Below are 24,511 nucleotides of genomic sequence, written 5' to 3'. Positions count from 1 at the left end.
ATTCTCATCTCCGGGTTTTGGGTGTCTATGCTATCCACTTTTCCCATCTACGACTATTCATAAGTTACAAGCAAGATCCACCCCGTGTGTTTTTTGGGCTATCCGTTGAATCATAGAGGATATAAGTGTTATGATTTGTCCACCAACAAAATCATCATCTCACGGCATGTCCTCTTTGACGAAACTCAATTTCCCTTCTCCAAATTGCACTCCCCCTCCCCCACGTCCTCTGAATTCTTGGCCCATGGCATTTCCCCATATACCTTGCATTTTCTATCTCCACACATACTCCTCCGTCGTTCCCTCGGTCCACCCCTCCACCGCTCTGCACCGATGGACACGGCCCGACGGCCCCTCCCCCCCATGCCCCACCCGTGACGCGGCGGTCACCGGTGGCCACGGCCGGCCGTCCCCTCCCCCACCGCCCCACCGTGAGCCGCCGGTCCTACCACCCACCGCGGTCAGTCGCGCCGGCGGCCCTCCCGCATGGTTACTAGAGGCCAACGCGGGATTTTCAAACCCAAACAACCTTTCAACTTAAATACTTCCCGACCCCTCTCTCCATCTCGCCTCTCCCGCGAAATCTGTCAATGCTCTAAATGACCACAATTGGAAAAGTTTGCCATGGTTGATGAATATAATGCTCTAATTAATAATAAGACGTGGGAGTTGGTTCCACGTCCCCACGATGTGAATCTTATTCGTTCTATGTGGATTTTTCGTCATAAAAAGAATTCGATGGTTCTTTTGAGAGGCACAAAGCCCGTCTTGTACGTGATGGCGGTCTCGACGGGTTGGAGTTGGCTGCGACGAGACCTTCGATCCGGTCGTCAAGCCGGCTACTATTCGCACTGTCTTGAGCATTGCACTTACACACTCTTGGCCCATTCATCAGTTGGATGTCAAGAATGCTTTCCTACACGGTAATCTTAATGAGACTGTTTATATGCATCAGCCTATTGGGTTTAAGGACCCACAGCATCCCCATCATGTCTGTCTCTTGAAGAAATCGTTGTACGGCCTTAAGCAAGCTCCCCGTGCATGGTTCCAACGCTTTGCGTACTATGTCTCCACCATTGGTTTTTCACATAGCGGATCCGATCACTCTCTCTTTATTTATTGTCGAGGTTCGACATTGCTTACATTCCGCTATATGTTGATGATATTATTCTCGCGACTTCCTCGATGCTCTCCTGGAAATCCATCGTGTCTCTGCTTAGTGCCGAATTTGCTATGAAGGATTTGGGCCCTCTCGGCTATTTTAAGGGTATCGGCCCATTGCCGGACTTCACACGGCATGTTTCTCTCTCGGAAAAATTATGCGACGGACATTATAGAGCGTGCGGGCATGAGTTGCTGTAAGCCCGATCGACACCGGTCGACACCAAAGCCAAACTTGGTGCCACGGCCGGCCTCGCTGCGATGATCCCGCCCATATCGTAAGTTGGCCGGCGCGTTACGGTGCCTTACATTCACACGACCGGACATCTCCTATGCGGTTCAACAAGTATGCCTTCACATGCATGATCCTAAGGTTGCCCGTATGCATGCTCTTAAACGCATAGTCCGATACATTCAAGGTACTATTGACTTTGGTCTCCGTACGTACAAGTCCTCCATTGCCTCTCTTGTATCTTATGCGGTGCGATTGGGGTGGTTGTCCAGGACACTCGCCGCTCCCACATCCCCCGTTCTTGTGTCTTCCTCGGCGATAACCTCCTCTCTGGTCATCCAAACGGCGGCCTACTATGTCTAAATCGAGTGCGAGGCCGAATACCGTGGCGTTGCTAATGTAGTATCTGAGTCCTGTTGGCTTCGCAACCTTCTCTTGGAGCTCCGTTGTCCAATTCGGTCGGCTACATTAGTCTATTGTGATAATGTTAGTGCCATATACCTATCAGGTAATCCAGTTCAGCACCAACGCACTAAACATATTGAGATGGACATACATTTCGTACGTGAGAAAGTTGCCCGTGGAGAAGTTCGTGTCCTTCACGTCCCGTCCCCTACCGGATCGCGGATATCTTCACTAAAGGTCTTCCGCGCGTGCTCTTTGATGATTTCGGGGACGATCTAAGCGTACGACAACCTCCCGCTTCGGCATTGCGGGGGTGTGATAGACTATGTAATAGTATAAATATTGTAAATATTCCCTTCCTTATGTATTGTAATCAGGTCCTGTAATTTAGGCTAGTATCATTCTAATTAGGGATACCTACTTTGTATATAATAACTTTGATACATCAATACAAGGCACGGATTGATTTCCTACAATTAGAGACTTGCATATCAACATGGGTACAACTAGCAAGTGCGAGATCCTTAATTTGTCTTTACAGTTGAGTTATTTAGTACAGGTTTAACTTCTATATACTACAACAGTTAAAATACATTGATCTGTTTATACTGACAATCTAGATACGTTAAATCCCTTTAGTATAACAACAACAACAACATACCCAGTGAAATCCCACAATGTGGGGTCTGGGGAGGGTAAAGTGTACGCAGACCTTGCCCCTGTCTCGGAAGATAGGGAGGTTGTTTCCGGAAGACCTTAAATCCCTTTAGTATTGTAACGAATTGTGTCCTAATATATAATACAGAGAAATGGATATAAAGAGTTCAAAAACCGATTCAATTCCTTAGGTATTGAGACAGTAGATTGATTGATTGATCTATACTAAACTTGGGAGAGAAAGACAGGTACCGTTGCTGAAGAGGAGGAAGTTGAGAGTGGAAGTGAAGAAAATGGTTCAAAGAAGATCAGATTCAGTGTGGTGAACTTAAACAACAAAGATCCATACTATGAAATGGTTATAAAAAAGTCACACTCAATTTTTATGGTAAAGTTGAACAATTCTGTTCTTTTAAATTCTTTGGTAGATTTTATGCGTTTACTTTCCCCTGAAAACATGTTTGATGAATATGTTTATTAGACTATCCCGATGAGCTTCGCGAGATGGGCAGGCATAATTTACATGAAGAGAATGAGACTGGTAAATGGGAAAGGCAAGGAGTGGCGAGTGGACATAGCACGCAAGGGCAGGTGGGTTCACATAAAAGGAGGATGGGCTGAATTCCGAACACGTAACAAGATAGCAACTGGTGACACTTGCCGCTTCAAGTCTATTGGGCAATTCGCAGAATTGCCCTTCTTTTGGGGGTGGTCTTTAAATTTTGCCCCTCATATTTGAAATGTTTAAATTTTGCCCTTCGGCTAACACCCATAGGTTCCAGGGTCGAACCCACGCGCAGTCAAAATTTTAAAAAAAATTCGCAAGGCAGTTTAAATTTCGCTATGCCGCCAACAGTATACACTTGTGAAGGAATTACCAAAGTTATGCCGGACCCGACATACTTATGCCTTGTGGGCAGACTTGGCATAAGTATGCCAGGTCCGGCATAACTTTGATAATTCCTTCACAAAGTTATGCCGGATCCGGCATAAAAGTTTGCCCATTAAAAGTATGCCCCCACCGGCATAACTTTGTGAAGGAATTATCAAAGTTATGCCGGGTCCTAACAGAAATAAATATTTGAGTGATAAGTCATAGCATGTTTTGTTACCAGTTATCCCAGAAAGTGGTTCAAAATATTCATCATTCTTGTGGAAGCTTGCTAGGTGTATCACGTGGAGGACACAAGTTTCGACATTGTGAATAGCATTCGAGTGCTTGATGACCATCTATAGCTAGCTTACTTACACCGGAATTATTGTGCTTTGGCTTTATCTAAGATTTACTTCTTGACGGAATAAACATGCTCTTGTCTTGGGTGGAAATGGTACGACATCTTTGGTGCAAATGCAATTCATGATGAGGTTGTCAATCGTGGCGTGTGTTAATATTGTTAAGTTTGGATTCTGTTTATTTTAATTAGGATGGGCATGTAGTTAAAAATTATGTGAAGAACTGACTTTTTCTTGAATACTTATGCCTTATGGGCAGACTTGGCATAAGTATGCCGGGTCCGGCATAACTTTGATAATTCCTTCACAAAGTTATGCCGGTGGGGGCATACTTTTAATGGGCAAACTTTTATGCCGGACCCGGCATAACTTTGTGAAGGAATTATCAAAGTTATGCCGGACTCGGCATACTTATGCCAAGTCTGCCCACAAGGCATAAGTATGCCGGGTCCGGCATAACTTTGGTAATTCCTTAACAAAAGTATGCCGGGTCAGGCATAGCGAAATTTAAACTTTGCCTTGCGAATTTTTTTTTAAAATTTTGACTGCGCGTGGGTTCGAACCTGGAACCTATGGGTGTTAGCCGAAGGGCAAAATTTAAACATTTCAAATATGAGGGGCAAAATTTAAAGACCACCCCAAAAGAAGGGCACTCCACGCAAAAAAATGAAGTTTATTCAGGGAAATGGTGGCAATAATGTTTTACAGGTCCTAAAGATCTCCAAACCCCATTCCTTGCAGTAGCTACATGTATGTACTATGGTTTCTTTTGATTGCATTTTGTGTGTAGTCTCGGATATTATTGATAATCTGCTGTATCTTGCTTGTCAATTTGTTGGATATCTAGTTAAAGTGGCGTTGGATTTGAATTTTGTGTTTGGTCTTGAAAGAATTTAGCCTTTTATCTGAAGGAACTGTTAGTGTCAAGTTTTTATGATGACAATTTTACTTGTGCAGGTATAGAAATTAAATCACATAAGGAATATATGTGAGCCCACAAAACAACGACAACAACTTGGAAGCCCACGTAGTAGCCCCAACGAGCTGGGCTCACTCGACATATGGCTTCCTAGCCCAAACGTGGTTAGGGCAACCAGCTGTAACTCTCAGCCGCATATCTTTCAAAAAAAGGAAATCACATCTGCAATTTAAAGAGGAATTATTTCAGCAGCATCAAATCATTTCAAGAAGGAAAAATATCAAAGGCATATCTCATGAGGTGTAAGAAATCTGCTGCTGCCTCAACGCACAGAAGCGGCGGCTCGGTCTTATTCTTGGAAATAGGATCTACGATTCCATTTCCAAGGATCAAATCCCTTGGGTTGAACTCTGCGTGAAGTGCCTAAAACAATATAAAAGGGCCCTCACAAACGAAGAATTATGCAATTGTCTCATTACCTCCATTGCTCTGCTTTACTTTCAAACAAACATTGTTAGTCTGTGTGATTCATAGTGTAATAAGAGAGAAAGGAGAGTTATAGTTTGTGAGGCTTTGTATCAAAAAGAATAAGAGTGTTTTGAGTGTAGACGTAGGAACTTCATTCAAAACCTTCATTGTACCAAACCTTATAAAAGAGGCTGCAGAGATCACCCTTGCAACCCAAGGGGTGGGACTAGGATTCACATTGAATGCGAACCGGTATAAATTATATGTGTCATTTATTTTCTGCACTTGCCTAAATATTCAACGAGTAGGTAGTCGACTACGGCTTGACCTAGTCGACTAACGGAAGCGAAAATTTTAACAATTCACCCCCCCCCTCTTGCACTTTCAATTGGTATCGGCAAGGTCTCGCTTTCGGTGCTTAACCGCACGTGAGAAAAGATCAAATGGGCGGATATCGGATTCTGGGAGCAATATTGCAAGATGGGCACTCCACAACAAGACCACCATACTTTAATGGTGAACATTATGACCCTTTGGGAGAAAGGTTTAAAATATTTGTGCAATCAACGATTATCAAGCACAGGGTCGTGATCAAAAAGGGACCTAAACCCATTCCCAGAGCGAACACTGAAAGCAAAGAAGATGCAGAAGTTTCAGCAATTGATCTAGAGTCACACGACATTACTAAAGAACAACAAGAGACTCTACAAATAAATGCAAGGGCAATAGCTTTGCTCTACTGTGCAGTGAGTGGAGAAGAGTATGCAAAAATTTCAAATTGTGATACGCAAGGAAATGTGGGATAAACTTGAGGTCACTTATGAAGGAACATCAAAAGTAAGAGAAACAAAAATTGATGCTCTAAGACACGACTATGAAGCTTTCATGATGAAAGATGATGAGAACATCGAATCAATGTTCACAAGATTCGACAAGATTATTGGAGAACTCAAGTCGCTGGAGTAACCTATACCAACTCTCAACAAGTTAGAAAGCTGGTCGAAGTACGCAAAGACTTGGGAAACCAAAGCCATTGTTCTTGAAGACGGAAATCGGATAAATTCACTTATGATGAATTAAGAGGAAATCTCATAGCTTTTGAAAAGAATCATATCCAAAGATACCGGAAAGGACGAAAAGAAGAAAGTGAGTCGATTCAAGGCTTAAGTTGAGGAATCAATGATGATGATTTTAAAGAAGAAGAAGTAGCCATGATTTCGAGGCATGTGATAGAAGCTATGAGAAGATCAAGAAGTAACGAGAAAGGAAGCTCAAACTTTAGAAAAGGCAAGACCCCCACATTGGACGACCAAAGAATGACGGAAAATGTTTTGAATGTGGAAAATATGGCCATATTGCGTACGAATGTCCCGAGATAAGAAAGAAACCAACCGAGGCTATCAAAAACAAAGAGCTTTCGAGCGGTTAAGTGAAGATGAGATCTCGAGATGAAGAATGCGAAGAAGGTGAAAATATATGTTTCATGGCTCTCGAAGAAAGCGACAAGGTAAGTTCTCATTCTGTGCTAAATGTGAAGAAACCCAAGAATTATTAGATCAAACTCTTATGGATCTAAATAATGTCTTTGATGAATATAGAAAACTGAAGAGGGAGAAAAAGGAATGGGAATCAAGATTAGAAATTTGTGAAAAAGAAAAAAATTCAATCCAAAATGAAGTTTATAATCTTCAATCTAGATTAGATATCTTATTAAAACCTTCCAACCATAACCATGCCAAGTCAAACCAATCAAATACACCCAAGTTTACTGAAAAAGGGGTTGTGCAAATAACCAGAAATTTTGAAGGAAAGAAAACTGGCTATTTGAACACTGATAAGTCAACTAGAAGAACTGAAAGGAAAACTGGAATGCACAGTTCAGCCGATTCCTATATTGTGGAAAGAAAATCTTTTCAAACGTGTTTTGCTGTGGAAAACTTGGGCATAATTATTATAACTGCAGATTTCGCTTTACAACTGCACCTGGTTGGATATGGAAACCCAAGAAAATCAAATATTTTGAAACTAACCATCAAGGACCCAAGAACTCTTGGGTACCTAAACAAGAGTAAAAATTTTGTCTTGCAGGAACACCACAAGAAAAAGAAAAAGGGAAAATGGTATCTAGACAGTGCGTGTTCAAGACATATGACAGGCGACAAAAATCTATTCAAATCAGTCGCTGACTTTGATGGAGGATTGGTAACTTTTGGAGACAATTCAAACTGGAACGGTAATTGGTATTGGTACTATTGCCTTCAATAATTCCTGTGACATTTCAAATGTTTGGTTGGTGAAGGGACTTAAGTATAACTTGTTAAGTGTAAGTCAGCTATGTGATTCAGATCTTGAGATCAGATTCAGTAAATCAGGTTGTGTCATAGAAGACTCCCTCGGAACAAAGATTCTTCCTGGAAGACGAAATAAAAATGTATACACTCTTGGACTCTATCAAAAATGCTAAAGGTCATATATGCTTGGCATCAATGGGAGAAGATCCGTGGATGTGGCACAAGAAGCTTGGGCATGCTAGTATGCGATTAATTGAAAAACTAGCAAGACATGATCTTGTAATAGGATTGCCAAAACTCAACTACACAAAAGATCACTTATGCGATTCGTGTCAAAAAGGTAAACAAACTAGAAACTCCTTTAGTTCTAAAGATATTGTGTCTACATCAAAGCCCACTGTGCAATTACTTCATATGGATTTAGTCGGTCCTACTAGAAATCGCTAGCATTGGAGGAAAAAGGTACGCATTTGTTATAATAGATGACTTCTCTCGTTTTACTTGGGTAATATTTCTTGCTCATAAAGATGATACTTTAAAGAATTTTAAGTTTTTTTATGAGAAAATTCAGCGTGAGAAGGGATATTACATCACTTCCATTAGAAGTGATCATGGAGAGAGAATTTGAAAATAAAGCCTTTGAGGAATTTGTAATGATCAAGGATACACACACAATTTCTCCTCACCTCGATCTCCGCAACAGAACGGTGTAGTTGAACGAAAAAATAGAACTCTTCAAGATATGGCAAGAACAATGATCATAGAAACAAGCCTACCACATCACTTTTGGGCAGAAGCGGTAAGTACAACGTGTCATATTTTGAATAGATGCCTAATTAGACCAATTCTTAAGAAAACTCCGTATGAGCTATGGACGGGTAAGAAACCAAATATTAGCTACTTTCATCCTTTTGGATGTAAGTGTTTTGTTCACAATAATGGGAAAGAAAATCTTAGTAAGTTTGATCCTCGAAGTGATGAAGGTATATTTCTTGGTTACTCTCCTACTAGTAGATCTTATAGAATTTATAACAAACGTACTTTATCTATTGAAGAGTCTATTCATGTTGTATTTGATGATACTAATAACTTTGGCCGAGAAAAGGAAAATTGCGGATGAAGAAGACAATCAAGTACTTCCGCGGTGGTTACAAAACCCACCGAAGAAAAAGGCACCTGTGAGTCGACTTCGATGAACCTCGCCGATCGAGGTTCTTGTTGGAGCAGTTCCAAAACGAATGGAGAAGTGAACCTTCGACTATCCAAAGAAATTTGTTATTGGAGACATCTATGAAGGGAGGAAAACTAGAGCATCTACTAAAAATAACGTAAATCTTGCTCTTATTTCTCAATGCGAACCAAAGAAAGTTGGTGATGCCTTAAAAGATGAATACTGGGGTCAAGGCTATGGAAGAGGAACTTGATCGATTCGAAAAGAACAAAGTGTGGAATCTAGTTCCCAAACACGAGAATGCTTCAATCATTGGCACAAAATGGGTATACGAAAACAAGCTAAATGAGGGAATTTCCCGAGAAGTAGTTAGAAACAAAGCCCGGCTAGTTGCTCAAGGATATTCACAACGAGGAAGGTGTTGACTATGATGAAACTTTTGCTCTGTTGCCAGGTTGGAATCCATAAGAATTTTGCTTGCATATGCTTCTTTTAAAAAATTCAAACTTTTTCAAATGGATGTTAAAAGCGCCTTCTTAAATGGGTTCATTGAAGAAGAGGTATACGTGAAACAGCCGCCAGGTTTTGAAAACCTAAAATTTCCTTATCACGTTTTTAAATTAAGTAAAGCTACATACGGTCTTAAACAAGCACCTAGGGCTTGGTATGATCGCTTAAGCTCCTTCTTGGTAAGCCATGGATTTTTTCAAGGAAAGATCGATACAACTCTTTTCATTAAACGATCCTCCTTAGGAAATCTTATCATACAAATATATGTTGATGATATTATTTTTGGAAGCTCTAACCCCTATGTGCAAGGAATTTTCTGATCTTATGCAAAGCGAGTTCGAAATGAGTATGATGGGAGAATTAAAATTCTTCTTGGGACTACAAATTCATCAAACCGATACCGGAATATTTATATGTCAAGCTAAGTATGCTAAAGAACTCGTCCAAAAATTTGGGATGTCGACTCCAAAAGCTATGGGAACTCCAATGCAGTCCTACTCTTGCTCTCTTGATAAGGATGAACAAGGAAAACTTGTTGATGAAACTAAGTATCGCGGTATGATTGGATCATTGCTTTATTTAAGCGCTAGTCGACCGGATATTATGTTTAGTGTGTGCGGGTGTGCTAGATTCCAAGCTGCTCCAAAGGAATCTCATCTTACTCGTTAAACGTATCATTAGATATCTTCATGGAACAACTAACTATGGTTTATGGTATCCTAACACCACTGATTTTACGCTTGAAGGTTTTTCAGATGCAGATTTTGTAGGTGATAAAGATGATAGAAAATGTACCAGCGGTACTTGCCAGCTTCTAGGCAAATCTCTTATTTCCTGGAATAGCAAAAAAACGGGGATCGCCTTTATCTACTACCGAGGCCGAATATATAGTCGTTGGTCAATGTTTGCACTGCACTAATTTGGATGTCTTACCAACTAAGTGATTATGACTTGTTTTTAAACCCGTAAAAATTTTTTGTGATAATTCGAGTGCTATCCGTCTATCTAAAAATCACGTGCATCATTCTAGGCCAAGCATATAGATATTAAGCATCATTTTATCGAAATCATGTTGCTCGGGAGATTTTGAAATTGTTTTTGTTAACAACGAAAACCAAATTGGCCGATATTTTTACTAAACCCCTTCTTGAGGAACGTTTCGCATGCTAAGAAGCTCTTTAGGAATTATTGATAAATACGTCTAAATTTCTAACAAACCGTGCCAAGATTTTTGGGTACTCGAATCTTTGCCATAAATGGTATTCCCATCATATTTATGACATTCCCATCTTCCCATATTTACTTTTTACCTTTTCCATAAAACCTTTTGCCTTTCCCTACACCCTTTTTACCCGTATCCCCATAACCCCTTTTTCGTCTTTCTCCTCACCTTTCTCTTCCAACGCTCCGTTCATCTTCTCCTCTCTTCAATGGCACAGAACGCGAAAACTCCTACCCCCTCCATCCGTCAAAGCTCAAGGCTACGGGAAATGGGTAAAAATCTCCCCTCGCCTCCTCATGACCCCGTCGTCTCCGATGACCCTGCTTCCTCCGACGACTCCGACTTAGTTCCCATTAGTCATCTTGGGAAGCGAACCCTTCCTGAGGCTGCATGCTCCACCTCCTCCAAGAAACTCAAAACGCTCTGTGATAAACCTCTTGATCTTCGGAAGAAATTTTGGGATGACCATCATCAGGCACTGTTCTCGTCTCTTGAGGACAAAACCATCGTTCCTGGTAGGAATGTCGATCTTGACCTTATGCTCTCTCTCAGTTGTAAGGTTAAACATTTGTTTGTCTATCAAGGATGGGAAAACTTTTTTAAAACCCCTCCTCATGTCTATGAAATTCACATTCGCATGTTCTATGCCAATCTTAGGTCTTCTAAAGCTAATGAACTTGAAACATTGGTTCTTGGCACTCATATTGTGCTAAATTGCTCTGTTCTTGACTCTATTTTTTTGGTTGCACACTATTAAACTTTTCGGAATTACCCAAAATTTTTTGGCTTGAATCTCTTGAAGTGTCTTTTGACGATGTTAAAAAATCCCTCTCAAATTCCTCCTCTTGTTCTGTTCAACTTGGTCCGTCAATATCTCGTTTGAGGCCGTGTGCTTGCTCGTATGGTTGCTACTACCATTGTTCCTCGTCTTGGGTCGTACTACCGTCTCCCGGCGTGATGCTATTTTTGCCTTTTGCCTCTGTCCAAGAAAAAAATAAATTTGTCCTCCATTGTTATCAATTATATGATTGAGTGCGCTTCCAATCCCTCTAGTCTCCCATATGGTATGCTTATCTCCCGCATCTGAGGTCCGCAAAATTGACTTGGTCGACTATCCCATCACTCCCGGTCAAGCAATGCTACAACTCTAGGGCGTTTGGTAGCATGGGATATGTTTTGAGCAATGATTCACAGGTTGTTAAAAGATGTCCATGAGGCCTCTCAACTGGTCCCTCTACCAAAGGAAAAAATCGAGATCCCTGCTGTCTCCTACAGAATGCTATGAAGAACTTCTCGCCAAACTTTCTGCTATGGATGAACAAATTGAGTCCATTAAAGACTTAATGGCATCCACGTTATTTCAAGTGGAGAAGATTCGCGATATGACTAGAGAAACAGGTGTTGATGTCTCTAAGCTGAGGCTGAACCTGGATGCTGTTATTAAGGAAGCGGTCAAATTGTCCACCAAGCTTCAAGCTAGTGTTGCTGCTATGCCTGAACGTCTTACTACATCGCTGACGGAAATGAAGGATGCTATTGTGAATACATTAGCCTACTTTCTTCGTCGTCCAGTCTTCCGTCGTCAAGAATAGTTTTAGTTTTTTTTGAACTGTTTAAACAATGTTTTTTGTGGTCCTTATGCTTGGCAGTGCTGTTAGTTGCCTTTTGTTATTTGCTATTTGTCCCTTGGTTTTGCCTGTTTGTTGTGTTGTTTGTTTGATGGTTCTTTGCCTCTGCTTTTATTTTGTTGTGTTGTTTTTGAGTGATGCCAAAGGGGGAGAATGACAGTCAACTGCTCAGGGGGAGCCTATAAGGACTAGTCAACTAGTCAGGGGGAGCCTCCACCTATTCTAACAATGAGCATCCGTTACAGGGAAGTTGACTACACTTTGTCTAAAATTGTCATCCTCAAAAAGAGGGAGATTGTTAGTGTCAAGTTTTTATGATGACAATTTTACTTGTGCAGGTATAGAAATTAAATCACATAAGGAATATATGTGAGCCCACAAAACGACCCCAACAACTTGGAAGCCCACGATAGCCCCGGCGAGCCGGGCTCGCTCGACATATGGCTTCCCAGCCCAAACGTGGTTAGGGCAACCAGCTGTAACTCTCAGCCGCATATCTTTCAAAAAAAGGAAATCACATCTGCAATTTAAAGAGGAATTATTTCAGCAGCATCAAATCATTTCAAGAAGGAAAAATATCAAAGGCATATCTCATGAGGTGTAAGAAATGTACGCTTATTTACATCTCAACGCACAAGAAGAAATCTCTGAGAAACGACATGACTCGATCTTATTCTTGGAAATAGGATCTACGATTCCATTTCCAAGGATCAAATCCTTGGGTTGAACTCTGCGTGAAGTGCCTAAAACAATATAAAAGGGGTGCCTCACAAACGAAGAATTATGCAATTGTCTCATTACCTCCATTGCTCTGCTTTACTTTCAAACAAACATTGTTAGTACGTGCGATTCATAGTGTAATAAGAGAGAAGGAGAGTTATAGTTTGTGAGGCTTTGTATCAAAAAGAATAAGAGTGTTTTGAGTGTAGACGTAGGAACTTCATTCAAAACCTTCATTGTACCAAACCTTATAAAGAGGCTGCCGAGAGATCACCCGCACTGACCCGGGGAATTTGGACTAGGATTCACGTTGAATCGAACCGGTATAAATTATATGTGTCATTTATTTTCTGCACTTGCCTAAATATTCACTGAGTAGGTAGTCGACTACCGGCTTGACCTAGTCGACTAACAGAGCGAAAATTTTAACAATTCACCCCCCCTCTTGCACTTTCAGGAACCTCTTCGCTTTAGGGTAAATTTTGCTAGAAGGTTGCAAGATTAATATGCTAAAACTGCCTGTCAACTTTTTTCTGATATCAAGAACTTGTTGGAGGGATCAAAGCAATGACCAGACGCAATAGATGTGAAGATTGAGCCTATTATATCTGCTTTAGTTCAAATAGTTGACTACCTGAGATATTATTAAAGAATGTCAAAAGAAGAAACATTCATATCATGAATCAAAAAAAATTCCTGCTTGTTTACAAGAGGCAGGGGCAAAAGAACCCAGTCCAAACCTTTTCATTGTTTCCTTTGCACCTGAACTTTCATACTACGTCTCTGCATCTTTGGTCAGTATCAAAAGAAACAAGAAGCTACTAAGCTTCCATACAAAGGTGACATCAAAATGCAACCAGGACATTCTCATGCATCTATGTAGACAAGACAATCATCCAATCAATTGTCTATCAATGCATAACTAGTTGAACCAGTCATTTGAATTCCTTATATCCATTTCGCCATATTAGGACACAGCAATTCGTTACAGTACTAAATGATTCAGTCACATACTTTTTTTGGGTCCCAATATCCCCATAGAAAAAGGTAGAACGGAAAGCCCCAAAACTTTAATAGAGAAATATCAGAACCAGATATCTTCCCAACTACAATAGGAAGCATATATATCAATAACAAAGATATGAAAACAATATACTAGCCAAGAAGGACAAACATCTAGCTGAATCAGGATTAAGCAGCATCAAAGTAAAATGTACATAAACTATTGAGCTATAGAAGCTGCTGCTCTAGATTCATCTTTAACTCCCAAAAATAAAAGCAAATAAATTGCAAGTATTATACGGTAAAAAGAAGAAGCCATGTATAGAAGATATTACACTAGCTTCCTCACCAATTTCTTCATCCACTAAAAACTTCTTCAATCATCATCCCCATCTTCCTCATCAACCTCGGACATTGACTTGTAAGATTCCTCTTCTTCAGAAGATCCAGCAGCTACTCGCTTGTTATAAGCATCCTTGTTCTTATGATATTCCGCCAACCTTTTCTTTGCCTCTGCCACAAAAGGAGCTTTCTCAGCATCTGAGAACTGTTTCCACTTGTCTCCACCAGCTATACCTTCAGCAGCCACAGATTTATTGTTTGGATACTTCTCCTTGAACTGCTTCCTAAACTCCTCCATGAACACGAAGAAAGAAGTTGCAGGCCTCTTGGGTTTGGCAGGATCCTTGATAGACCTCCATCGCTTAACATAAGAAGCACTTCTTCGCTTGGCAGCATTCTTCGTTCCTTTAGTCTCGGGAGCTTTCTTCTCCACGCCGAGCATGTTGTCAGCTTTGGCATCAGGTTTACCTCCTTTCATGATGACACCTCCAGGGTTGAGAAAATGACACATTGTGATATTTTTATCGTGAATCAATACGAATAATCCTTTTAGCCAATTTGACGAATTTATTTTAGTAGTGATATACAAGTCTTTTATTAGTCGTTTAATTTTTATAGAAAAACATATTAAACACTGAATAACTTAACCCATCTGAATATGCAATATCCTTTGTGTCTCAACAAAATATGAATTTTTTCCATTAAACAACTAGACAAGACAGAATAAGTTTACTAAGTATTAAATTTGACTCCAGTTTAGTAGTTACTTGACTAACTTGCAGAGAACTAATTTCCAAACATAAAACAGAGGACTAAAGCTTTTCACCAATATTTTTGCTCCTGAAGCTTGTTCTATTCACCCAATTGTTTCTCTTTCTTTTCTTTTTTCTCATTTTTCAAAAGAAAAAAAATATTGAAATCAACTGGATTACTGTATTGGAAAACAAGAACATGGAGCTTTTTGTTTGCAAAGAACATGGAAGATTTACGTTTAAGATAACCAAATATATAAAGCCATCCTTACGTGGATGTGAAAGAAACAAGTCTTAAACTTTGGATTCCTCTCTTCCCAGAATCTAATAAAATTACTGCTCCATTTTTACAAGATTTTCTTCAAAAAATTGCCTCAACAACCCGATTTACCTCCTTTCATGATGAAATCAGAAAGAGGCAAACAAAGCTTCAGGAAGGGACTCAAAGGCAATCTCATACATATAGTCACGATGATATACAATATTTAACCAGGCTAAAATAATGTTTTAAGTTGTTCAGAAATGGCAAAATTCCACAGCAATTAGGACGTAACCCCAATTAGCCTGTATGATTTGTATGCATCATTTGTTCACATTGTGTATAAACTGACAAAAATTAAATATACCTAAATGTGAATAGCATGGATTTCCCCCATCTTTGGAGCCACCTGATGGTTCAACACTTCTTTCCTCAGAATCTGATATATCAATTGGCTCCATTTTTACTTTCTTCGATTTTCTTGAAGCTTCAATGTCCTCTACCTTTTTTCTTTCTCTTCCACTATTTCTACCTCATCCTCTTCCTCTTCCTCACTACTGCTGAGGTCCTCAAAAGGTCGAAGATTTCTACTATGTTTCTGGGAGTAGAGCATGACATGGAACGTTGACTTATCGACAAGAAAGAAGCGCAAAAAGTCCCCCATTTCCAGCTTGTGATACACCACAAACTGTGGCCAATCTTCTTCACATATGAAGTAATTTGGCTTTTCTTTCTCTATTTTTGCTTCCCATGACATCCCAGCTACTTTGGTTTTCAATAAGCACGTCTTAGCCAACATCTTCTTGTTTTCTTTCACAAAATCAGACGGCATTTTCTAAAAAAATAAGATTAGCAAAACTCAGTTGGAAGAAGTAACAACCAAAAAGAAAAGGAAAAAAAAGAAAAAAAACAAGAACGTATACAGATCATTAAGTAAAAGGAAAACTTACTATTTTATCCATAGAACCTTCTTTAAATAGAAGCATGCACGATGGGTGCTTGTCAAGATCCATTTCCATTTTGAGAATCCAAAGAGAAGGGTAATGTTGCTTTTTAGAGAAATAAGAAAGAGGCTAGGAAGATGTAGAAAGAAGCTGCTAGCTAGTAAAATCTTATATTTGGTTCAATGTTATCATTTGTGCTTTGATCAATGGAACAAAAGTTTCCACCATTTGCACATTAGCTATGGACAACTTGTAGAAAAATAGTGTGTACTGCAGCAGGTGTTATAGGGTCAAAAATCACATGGAAGATGGTGAAGAAAATGAAGAGACAGTACAAGTTCTGAGGAGATTAGGGCAAAATAAATCATTAAATGAACTAAAACAAATCAGTAAATGCAGTTGGACTTGACCAATTATATGTTTTTCAAAAGTTGTACTCCATAACATAAATAATGTATACAATTTTTAGAATCTTTTAAAAGCAACAGTTTTAATAGTACGTAATTTTTATATAACATGTTTTTAAATATATAGCTAGAATTTAACATGTTGCCAAAATATTATAGAAATATATTTTAAATTTTGTATAGTTATGAAATTTCCCTATGGTTCGGATTTGTGTCAATCGGCCGATAAAATGTATCAATAATCCGAATTCATGCTAAAAAAGAATCAATTTAACTTTTATTTATGCATACAAAAAAATAATTAATGAACAAACTGGAGGATTGTATTATCATTCTCTGCATTTTATTCACAAGGAAAGAAAGACAAAAAACGTTGCTGATAACTGAAATTGAACACACAGTACGAAAATATCTTAACTTCAGGAAATGTGTGTCGTATTCACCATTAGTCTGCCAGCACTCTATACAGCACAAACCTTTTAGTACAATTTGCTTTTCCTTTTTTCATTTTTCTTTTTAATAGCCATGTGATCTTCGCATAAGTTTACACGTATATATCTAAAGTAATTTAATATTTACAAGAAGAAGGGCGGGGCGAAAGAATCCACTCCAAACCTTTTCATTGTTTCTTTTTCACCTGACTTTTTTAATAGTACGCTTGCACTGTTGGTAGCAATAGAAACAAGACGCTACCAAACTTGCAAGAAAGGTGACAAAATGCAACCAGGACATACTAATGTAAATCTATATACATGATCAATATATCAATTAATTGCATATAAATATTTAACTAGTTGAACCAGTCATTTGAATTCTTTATATCCATTTCACTGTATTCGGACACAATGCAGTTCGTTACAATACTAAATACTGAGTAACTCGTTCACTGTAATGTAAAATTGAAGTTCCCTCTTTTTACTTTTTATTGTACTTATTGTATTACCTTTTTGGTTCTAAACACATAATTAATAAAATACGTGTACCTTATCAATAAAAATAATAATTAGTAGTTAAACAAAATTCATCGAGTCTTGAAATGCAACACTGGTTTTAGGTTTTGGGAGACATTTCACCCTTTGCCATCAATAGCATGCACTTAAGCTTTAAAGATTTAAGGAGGGAAGTTTTATAACATGAAGCCAAGTCTAGGAAATTCAACCTAAGCTTCTTCCAGATGAAAGCACTAACCTCATTTGAAACTGATTATATGTTGTCAAGATTGGGATGAATTTTGTTGAATTGCTAATTATTATTTTTATTGATAAGGTACACGTATTTTATTAATGTTTAGAACCAAGAAGGCAATACAATAATAAGTACAATAAAAAGTAAAAAGAGGGAACTTGATTTTACATTATCGTTGCAACATCATAGCTTCGAAAAATTCCTAAAGAAAAGCTTAGTAACAAATTATTCCAAGTAGTTGTAATACATTATTTTCAACGGAATAGGTGAATGAGACAATAATAAGAGATATATTTTTGTATGTTAGTTCTAGAAAGAGAAAGAAAAAAGATTTTTAATCAAAAACAAAAAATTCCACCGAAAAATATTACATAAGGAGGTTATTGATCTCATTCAATATGTAGAGGGGGTATCGTTTCCCAACCCATAATGATCAAGCCTTGCCTAGTTATGTTTTTCTATGCATTAACAATATAAAAGTATTTATCAAATCAGGTTTTTACGAAGTAATCTATATATCTATATAAAGCAGGGCATTAGGCCCACTGACGTGGCGTGCTCCCAAGCCAGCAATCCTATTTATCTATTATCTCTTTTTTTTTTTTTTTTTTTTTTGAAATTTTCTGTTACATCCCGTGTTTTCGCATATTCGGGAAATTTGGGCACAATTGTGATTTGTAAGAATAAGGCCATGCCTTGACTTTATGTGGTGTGTATGTTGCTACTTGTGGAAAATATTGATATGAGAACACCGGAGAAGGCCTAAGGGCAAAGTTGGAATTTTGAAAATTTATTTCGGGAATTTATGAAAGATGATCCGTGATGAATTGGGCTTGAAAAAAAAAAAAGGGGAAAATAAGGCCCAATGTGAAGAGGTGGCCGGCCATGACCCATGTTGGCCCAACCCAATTTAATTAGTCATGTGCTTTGCATGTGGCTTGTGAAGAATAAATGGATGATACCATGCAAACTCATCCATTAGAACATTCAAGAAATCAAAAGAAATTGAGAGGAAAAAGAAAGAAGGCCGTCGGCCTTAGGAAAAAAAAAAGGAGAGAAAGAAATCTTGGAGCCTTAGTCCTTGATGCAAAAAATTGCTTCTTCTTGAATTCTTGATGAGTTTAAAGCCCTCTACAACTTGGCATAATTAGTTTCACGGGAGGACAACGTTTGCGGCAAGTAGAAGTTTGAAGGAAAGGTAAGAATCTCATGTCCTTGAGTGTTAAGAAAGGTTATATACATGTTGTAATATATGGAAATGATGAAATTCATGGAAGCATGGGAACATGTTGTGTAGCCGTGCATGGTATAGGTGTGTGTGACCGTGTGTGTATTGTGATATGTAAGGCAAGGATGAGTTAATTTTATGTGATATCCTAGTTGTAGATGTTGTGAAATCTATACTAGAAATGAAAGTTAATGGCTTTGGTTAGAGTTGGGAATGGGAGCGTGAACCGTGTGTGTATGTGTGTATATATATATGTGTGGCCGTGTGGTGCTATATATGTAGGGGAAATGGTTGAATTTATTTAGTATGTTAATTATGTTGTTGTGACATCGTGAAGTAAATAGAAGGTTAATGGCCTTGTTGGAATGGAAGAAAAGTGGATGTTGGCCGTGTAGTAGGGATGACTTGAAATAAGAATGAATTATTTTGTTTGATATGTTAATTGTGTTGTGATGATGTGTATGACATGAATAAAAGCTAAATAGTTTGAGTTGGTATTGGTTTGAAAGTATGAAGTCGAAATGAGAATTTTTGCATTTTGTCGGAAAGTAGGTTAACGGCATTATGTTGTGATTTGTAGTGATTGTTGTGGTTGTTGTTGGTTGTTTTTGGTTGTTTGGAGGGCGAGTTGAATCTCGGAGGTGTATATTTTTTTAGGGGAGGTCTTTGCGCACAAATTCCGGTAGACAAATATAACCCCACGATTGAAATGTTAACTCTCATGAATAGTAACTGGTAAAGATGACCATTTGCAGATTTTTGACGAAGCGGGATTGGAGATTAAGCGAGCGTAGGACGTCCGTAAGGTATGTAACGCTCACCTATCTTTCATAAGGCATGTCCTAGACCCCCTAGGCCGAAAACGGAACCTCGGGACTAATTCTGCTCCCAGAAATCCGAGTTTGATTTTGGTCACTATTCATTCAGCGCGATTGAACCAAAATGCTTGTCTTTGGATATAAGAACGCGTAAACCTTCGTACCTTTGTAAATGAATCCAAATTGCTCCGAAACTATCACGGATGACCTTATGGAACCTAATGTTGGTAATTTATGTCCGCCGCCTCGACTCGACCCGAGGTGGGCCCGCAAGTCCCGAGACTTCTCTTATTTGATTTGTTTGGCTCATTTTTCGTTCGATATGAAAAAGAAGTGTTCGCTTATGACGTTAAGGTCCGTTTGAACTGTCCGATAATGATATTTGAAAGTTCGTTACTATGAATGATGCTAAAATTTTCTGAAAATGATCTACGATGTATTTTTGGAGAAAATTGATAAGTTAAAGGTCCGTAACTTTTGTATACTAATTCCGATGTACTCGATATTCGTTTGGAGCCTTCTGAGGCTACTGTATATCGTATATCTATATATGGAATTATGTGTTGTGAGTCCGAAATTTACTTTTGATATGCATATGGTTTACGCTTCTCCGCTCGCGCCATTTATTATGATCTCGTTCGCCGGTGCCGGGGCCGGTTTGTGATCGTGCGTGTTATGATATATTCGGAAGTATGATGTGTTGCGGTTTTCGAGACCTCGCCATAGTAGGCATCTGTTACCGTCCATGGTGTTATGATGTGATATGGCTTCCGATATATTCTCGATGATATGATGTGGAGACGCACGGAGATTTGAAAGCACGAGTATGATGTGTTGTCGCACCAAAGATCGGGGTGACCACGTATTACGAGCTTTATGCATGATTTTTATTTCAGCATTACGTACATTTGTATTTCGCACGGGTTTGATCGGTTACGTACGTATTTGTTTCGTATCTCCCAGATCCATTTATGATTTGAGTTATTGTACCTCTTGCTTTACATACTCGACTTCTTTCGTCCGACCCCCGTCTCGAAGGCCGCCGCCACATGCCGCCGTACGGACGCACGTGGTACGCCACCGGTTTAGACCTCCGTTCGTCATTGCGGAGTGCTCTTTCGATCCGAGCTTATACTTTTTGGTACATACCTTTTGGTGTATATCCTGTACATTTGCTACTCTTGTTCGGCACGGCGGGCCACGTCCCGTCATATGTTCATATGTTTTGTTCTCGATTGCAGGCGCATAGACACGGGTCGTGGTCCACTCGTTTGTACGTGATTCCGTTTGTCTCGTATATGATTCGATTGGCGTCCTTAAGCGGCCCCGTATGTTACTATGGCCGATGTGGCCCATCTCGTTCGCATGAGTGTGTCCGGGCGATGTACATTCCGCCAACTTCGATTCTCGATGATGCTTTGACACGGTGCCGCTCGGGACCGCATTTGTATGACATCCGCGCTTTCATCGCATGAGTAATGTCTGTAAATCCGAACTTGTATTACGCTGGTAATTTGGTTCAATGAAATGTTTGGCCTTTTAGGAAGAGAGACACGCTGAGTCGCGGGTGAGGGTTGGGTCGTGACATTTTCACTTTACGCTTCTCCTTTTTCCCTTCACTCTTGCATCTAATTACTGAACCGACGGGAGTTTCACAAAAGACTCCAAAAGTCACTATTCAAATTAAAGCCCTAATTAACTGCCAGGAAGAAAAAAATGCCTTCTCCCATAAACTTCTCTCTGGATTGAAACAACTTACACGAGTTTCTCTGCAATGCTCTATACTTCCAATGGTACAGTACTATTTCCTTCTATGTACCTTAATTTGATAGAGAGGCAGTTTATTATCTTTCTTGCCTTCTTTCTCCATCTTTGTCCCATACTTATATCCCCTTTGGATTGCGCCAACCGTCAGAACTACACCAAGGCACTGTCGAAATTGTAGCACCTGTGACTAAAAATTGAGATTCCATTAGTTGATTTTGAAGTTTGTAACTTTTATTTTTACTTAGATCAAGAACTAAAAAGGGTACTACTTCAGAAATTTCTGATCCAGAATTCGTACTTTTTGATAATCTAAAATTTCTACTTCGAATCTGATATTGTGATTTTGTGTTCTCTCTCTTTGTATAGGGAAAATGATCTTGACAATTGATACTTTTTTTATGATAATTGCAAGTAATATTAGCATCCCTGCAATCGCCGCAAGTTTTCCATTTTGAAGGTTTGGTTTACCTCCGCGGTTCTATCGTTATATTATTAGCTTCTAATTATATGCATCTTATGCAGTGCAAGGTTCTGCAAATAATTATGTTTTTAACTGTTTTATCCTTCTTTGTGCTCTCTTTCTCTTTGCCTATTCTCAATCTATATGTTCTTACTGTTATAAAATTCTTATTCTTTTTTTTTTTTTGGCAAAAGGTTGAAATAAAAGTGTAGATGGACTGTGATGGATGCGGAAGAAAGAACAAACACACATCCAGCAAATTTAAAATTATTTGAACTCATAATTTGATCTACAAGAGAAACCAGTATATGATTTGGGGTTCATTCTTCGAAGGAAAAAAAGAAGAAGGGAAAAGTCACAATATCTGCGGCAAACTATTACACGACTTAAGACTTTAAGTTTTAAAGGAAGAGATTTTTGGTCTTCCATATAATATTAGACAACATAGTTGTTGCATCAGTAGCTCTGCTGTGTATTGCTGATTTCATGTTCTAAGTTCTCTTCTTTTTCTTCTAAGGCTCTGGTTTTGATAATTATACTTTTTAGGCAACTGAACGTGTTCGAGTAGTTCCTATGTATTTTGAAAAGTTTTAAAAAAAGTTTTCTGGTTTTTGCTTTTGTTAATGAAGAAATTTGGGATCCAAGTCCTGTAATTGCCTACGAGCTATATTTGTTTGTGTGTTACTTGTACTTGGCGTTCAATAGTATTGAGGTGTTGTGTAATCGGCACAGGAAACAGTTTTGAATAATGGACAAGAAGAAGTATCTGATTGGATCGTAGCATTACACATTCTATGATGAGGTACGGCAAGGAACGAGTGCCTAAGTTCATTGCGCTCTTTGTATCCTCTGAATGAGATTGTTGTCAAAACGGGGCTTCGAGCGCGATAGTTGCAATTTGGTAATATTTCTCAATTTCTTTTTCCTTATTTTGTAAACTGCTTTATCTAGAAGGTTAAGTTTTTTGTTAGAAAAGGGACATACATTTATTTATTTGATATATGCAAGTAAAACTCTACGTGTTTGTGTACTTGGTCTCTAATTGCATTTATTATTATCGGAAGAAGGAAGATAAAAATAATTACTGTGTGAAGTTTTGCGACACCGATATTGTTGTGATGCGAGATGTCATGACGTGAAAATTTGATAATGAACGACACACATATACAACACTACGATAGAGAAGTTCTAGCCTTACTTTACAATGTAACTATATTTCATTTGGTGAGAACATAAAGGAGGCACATGAATTATACGTGCTAATTTGGTATTGAAATAGTATTTGGAGTGGATGCTTGATATTTTCTTATACCAGGTCACCACGTTCCTCTTATCCATTTACATTAAATTTCCCCTAGCAGTTCAACGTTTGTTCACTTCTTGATGTGTGGATTCAAGATATCTTGAATCTGACATTTTGTTTTTTAAAAAAGGATGATATGTATCAGTAACACGTTTCACCCTTTAATGAACAAGTCACAAAATTATTATGCTGACTTCTCTTTTGAAGAGGTTTTGAATGCCCCAACTAAAATTAGATTTCAACGGTGAAGTTGTTCCTCTGAGTTGCGCTTTATAGTCATTATCTGAAACTTGAGTGAGCTTGGGATCTCTGTAATTTTTTTGAATGGAGAAGCTACAACGTTTTTCTTTAAAAAAATCTAGAAAGTTGAAAATTGCACATGCTGTATTTTCTGTATCTTTTTTATCCGTATAAGAAAATGCTTGCTGTTAGTACATTTAAGTTCTTGGAAATGTGATTTTTCAGCCTAATTGAGTTGTGTAGATGGTTTCATAATGTGTTTCATGGCACATGTTGTTAATGGGGTGAATTTTTTTAAAAAACAATGCAGTCCCGTCATTGAATTTATAAACAAGGATGGCGGACATTTTCAGATGGTAAGAAGATTTTATAAGAAGAGATTTAACAGAAAATAGGAAGACAACAAATAATGAAAAAGAAGAAGAAAAAAAAAATAAGGAAAGAAAAGCACCTAAAACAAAGTAGAGAAGGAAAGGCTAAAAGTAAGACGGAGCATGCTATAATTGATTCCGTTATTGATGGATTCTGCAAGTCTTGGGAATCAAGTCTTTTCCCTTTTGTCTTCTTTCAATTTTATGTTTACCTATTATATCAAAAATATTGATTGTAAATCTTTTACAGTTTTTCTGTTTATACTTAGTAGGTAGTATTATGGGTACGGATCCTCTCCAATAATTTAACCTCCAGTATTCCCATATTCAGTGCACTTGTAGATTGAAGTCACACGTACATGTAAAAATCAACAGTCTTGATTGAATCGAATTGTATTCAAAATTCTTTTTACTGCTCCTTTTCTATGCTAAAAAGAGTGGAAGAAAAAATAATTTAATATCTGTTACATATATTTGTTTTCCTGTCTGTCGAGAAATATTTACTTGGGTTATTCATTAGCCATAGTTGTTTAGGTGAAACCAGTTCAGAAGTGGTGATATTTTCCATTAATTATCAGCACTGACTGTGATGACAGAGTTGACCGTGGTGGCAGAGTAGTCACTCATTGACGATTAGTCTGGTATACGAATGACTCCATCGATGCATAAAAGCAGGGACACACTTGAATAAATGTGGAGGTTGAGAATAATAGAATAGTAGTGGTCTTTGCTGCGTTATAGAAATTTCTAAATTAGCAAGGGAGTAAATATTTCTTTTCCTGTTAAAATTGATAAGAATGGGTTTTTTTTCAAAAA

The 24,511-nt window shown here is 38.5% G+C and overlaps 2 protein-coding genes and 2 long non-coding RNA genes across 5 annotated transcripts in view; 2 read left to right on the top strand and 2 right to left on the bottom strand.

The window, feature by feature from the left end:
* Nucleotides 1-13,723: 13,723 nt before the first annotated feature.
* Nucleotides 13,724-24,511, bottom strand: part of LOC132048032 (high mobility group B protein 6-like) — a 14,002-nt gene continuing 3,214 nt past the window's right edge. Inside the window, exon 5 of one of the 2 annotated variants that reach the window (XM_059438983.1) lies at nt 13,724-14,447. In XM_059438983.1, the coding sequence (XP_059294966.1) occupies nt 13,996-14,447 (452 nt within the window). In that variant the 3' untranslated portion in view covers nt 13,724-13,995. The remainder of the gene's footprint in view (nt 14,448-24,511) is intronic. The other variant, XM_059438984.1, reaches the window with a different exon arrangement.
* LOC132048031 (B3 domain-containing protein REM20-like) lies at nt 15,166-16,341 on the bottom strand. Its single transcript, XM_059438981.1, has 2 exons — nt 15,923-16,341; nt 15,166-15,807 (listed from the first exon to the last, which is right to left on the bottom strand). The coding sequence occupies exons 1-2, from the start codon at nt 15,989-15,991 to the stop codon at nt 15,472-15,474; spliced, it is 405 nt and encodes a 134-aa protein (XP_059294964.1). The 5' UTR covers nt 15,992-16,341; the 3' UTR covers nt 15,166-15,471.
* On the top strand, nt 21,147-22,811 carry LOC132048030 (uncharacterized). Its single transcript, XR_009412880.1, has 2 exons — nt 21,147-21,347; nt 22,514-22,811. It is a non-coding gene; the product is annotated as an uncharacterized LOC132048030 (long non-coding RNA).
* LOC132036726 (uncharacterized) lies at nt 21,354-22,093 on the top strand. Its single transcript, XR_009409651.1, has 3 exons — nt 21,354-21,583; nt 21,688-21,778; nt 21,976-22,093. It is a non-coding gene; the product is annotated as an uncharacterized LOC132036726 (long non-coding RNA).

The sequence above is a fragment of the Lycium ferocissimum genome, chromosome 2, assembly GCF_029784015.1.
Source record: "Lycium ferocissimum isolate CSIRO_LF1 chromosome 2, AGI_CSIRO_Lferr_CH_V1, whole genome shotgun sequence".
In the NCBI taxonomy this organism is placed as follows: Eukaryota; Viridiplantae; Streptophyta; class Magnoliopsida; order Solanales; family Solanaceae; genus Lycium; species Lycium ferocissimum.
The sequence above is the reverse complement of the archived record's forward strand: the minus strand, read 5'-3'. Positions and strand labels throughout refer to the sequence as shown.

What these genes read in the sequence shown, in the direction of transcription:
- LOC132048031 (XM_059438981.1), bottom strand. Translation starts at nt 15,991, where the DNA reads ATGGAAATGGATCTTGACAAGCACCCATCGTGCATGCTTCTATTTAAA. An exon ending in AAGGTTCTATGGATAAAATA is followed by an intron (nt 15,808 to 15,922) that starts GTAAGTTTTCCT and finishes TTATTTTTTTAG; the next exon opens with AAAATGCCGTCTGATTTTGT.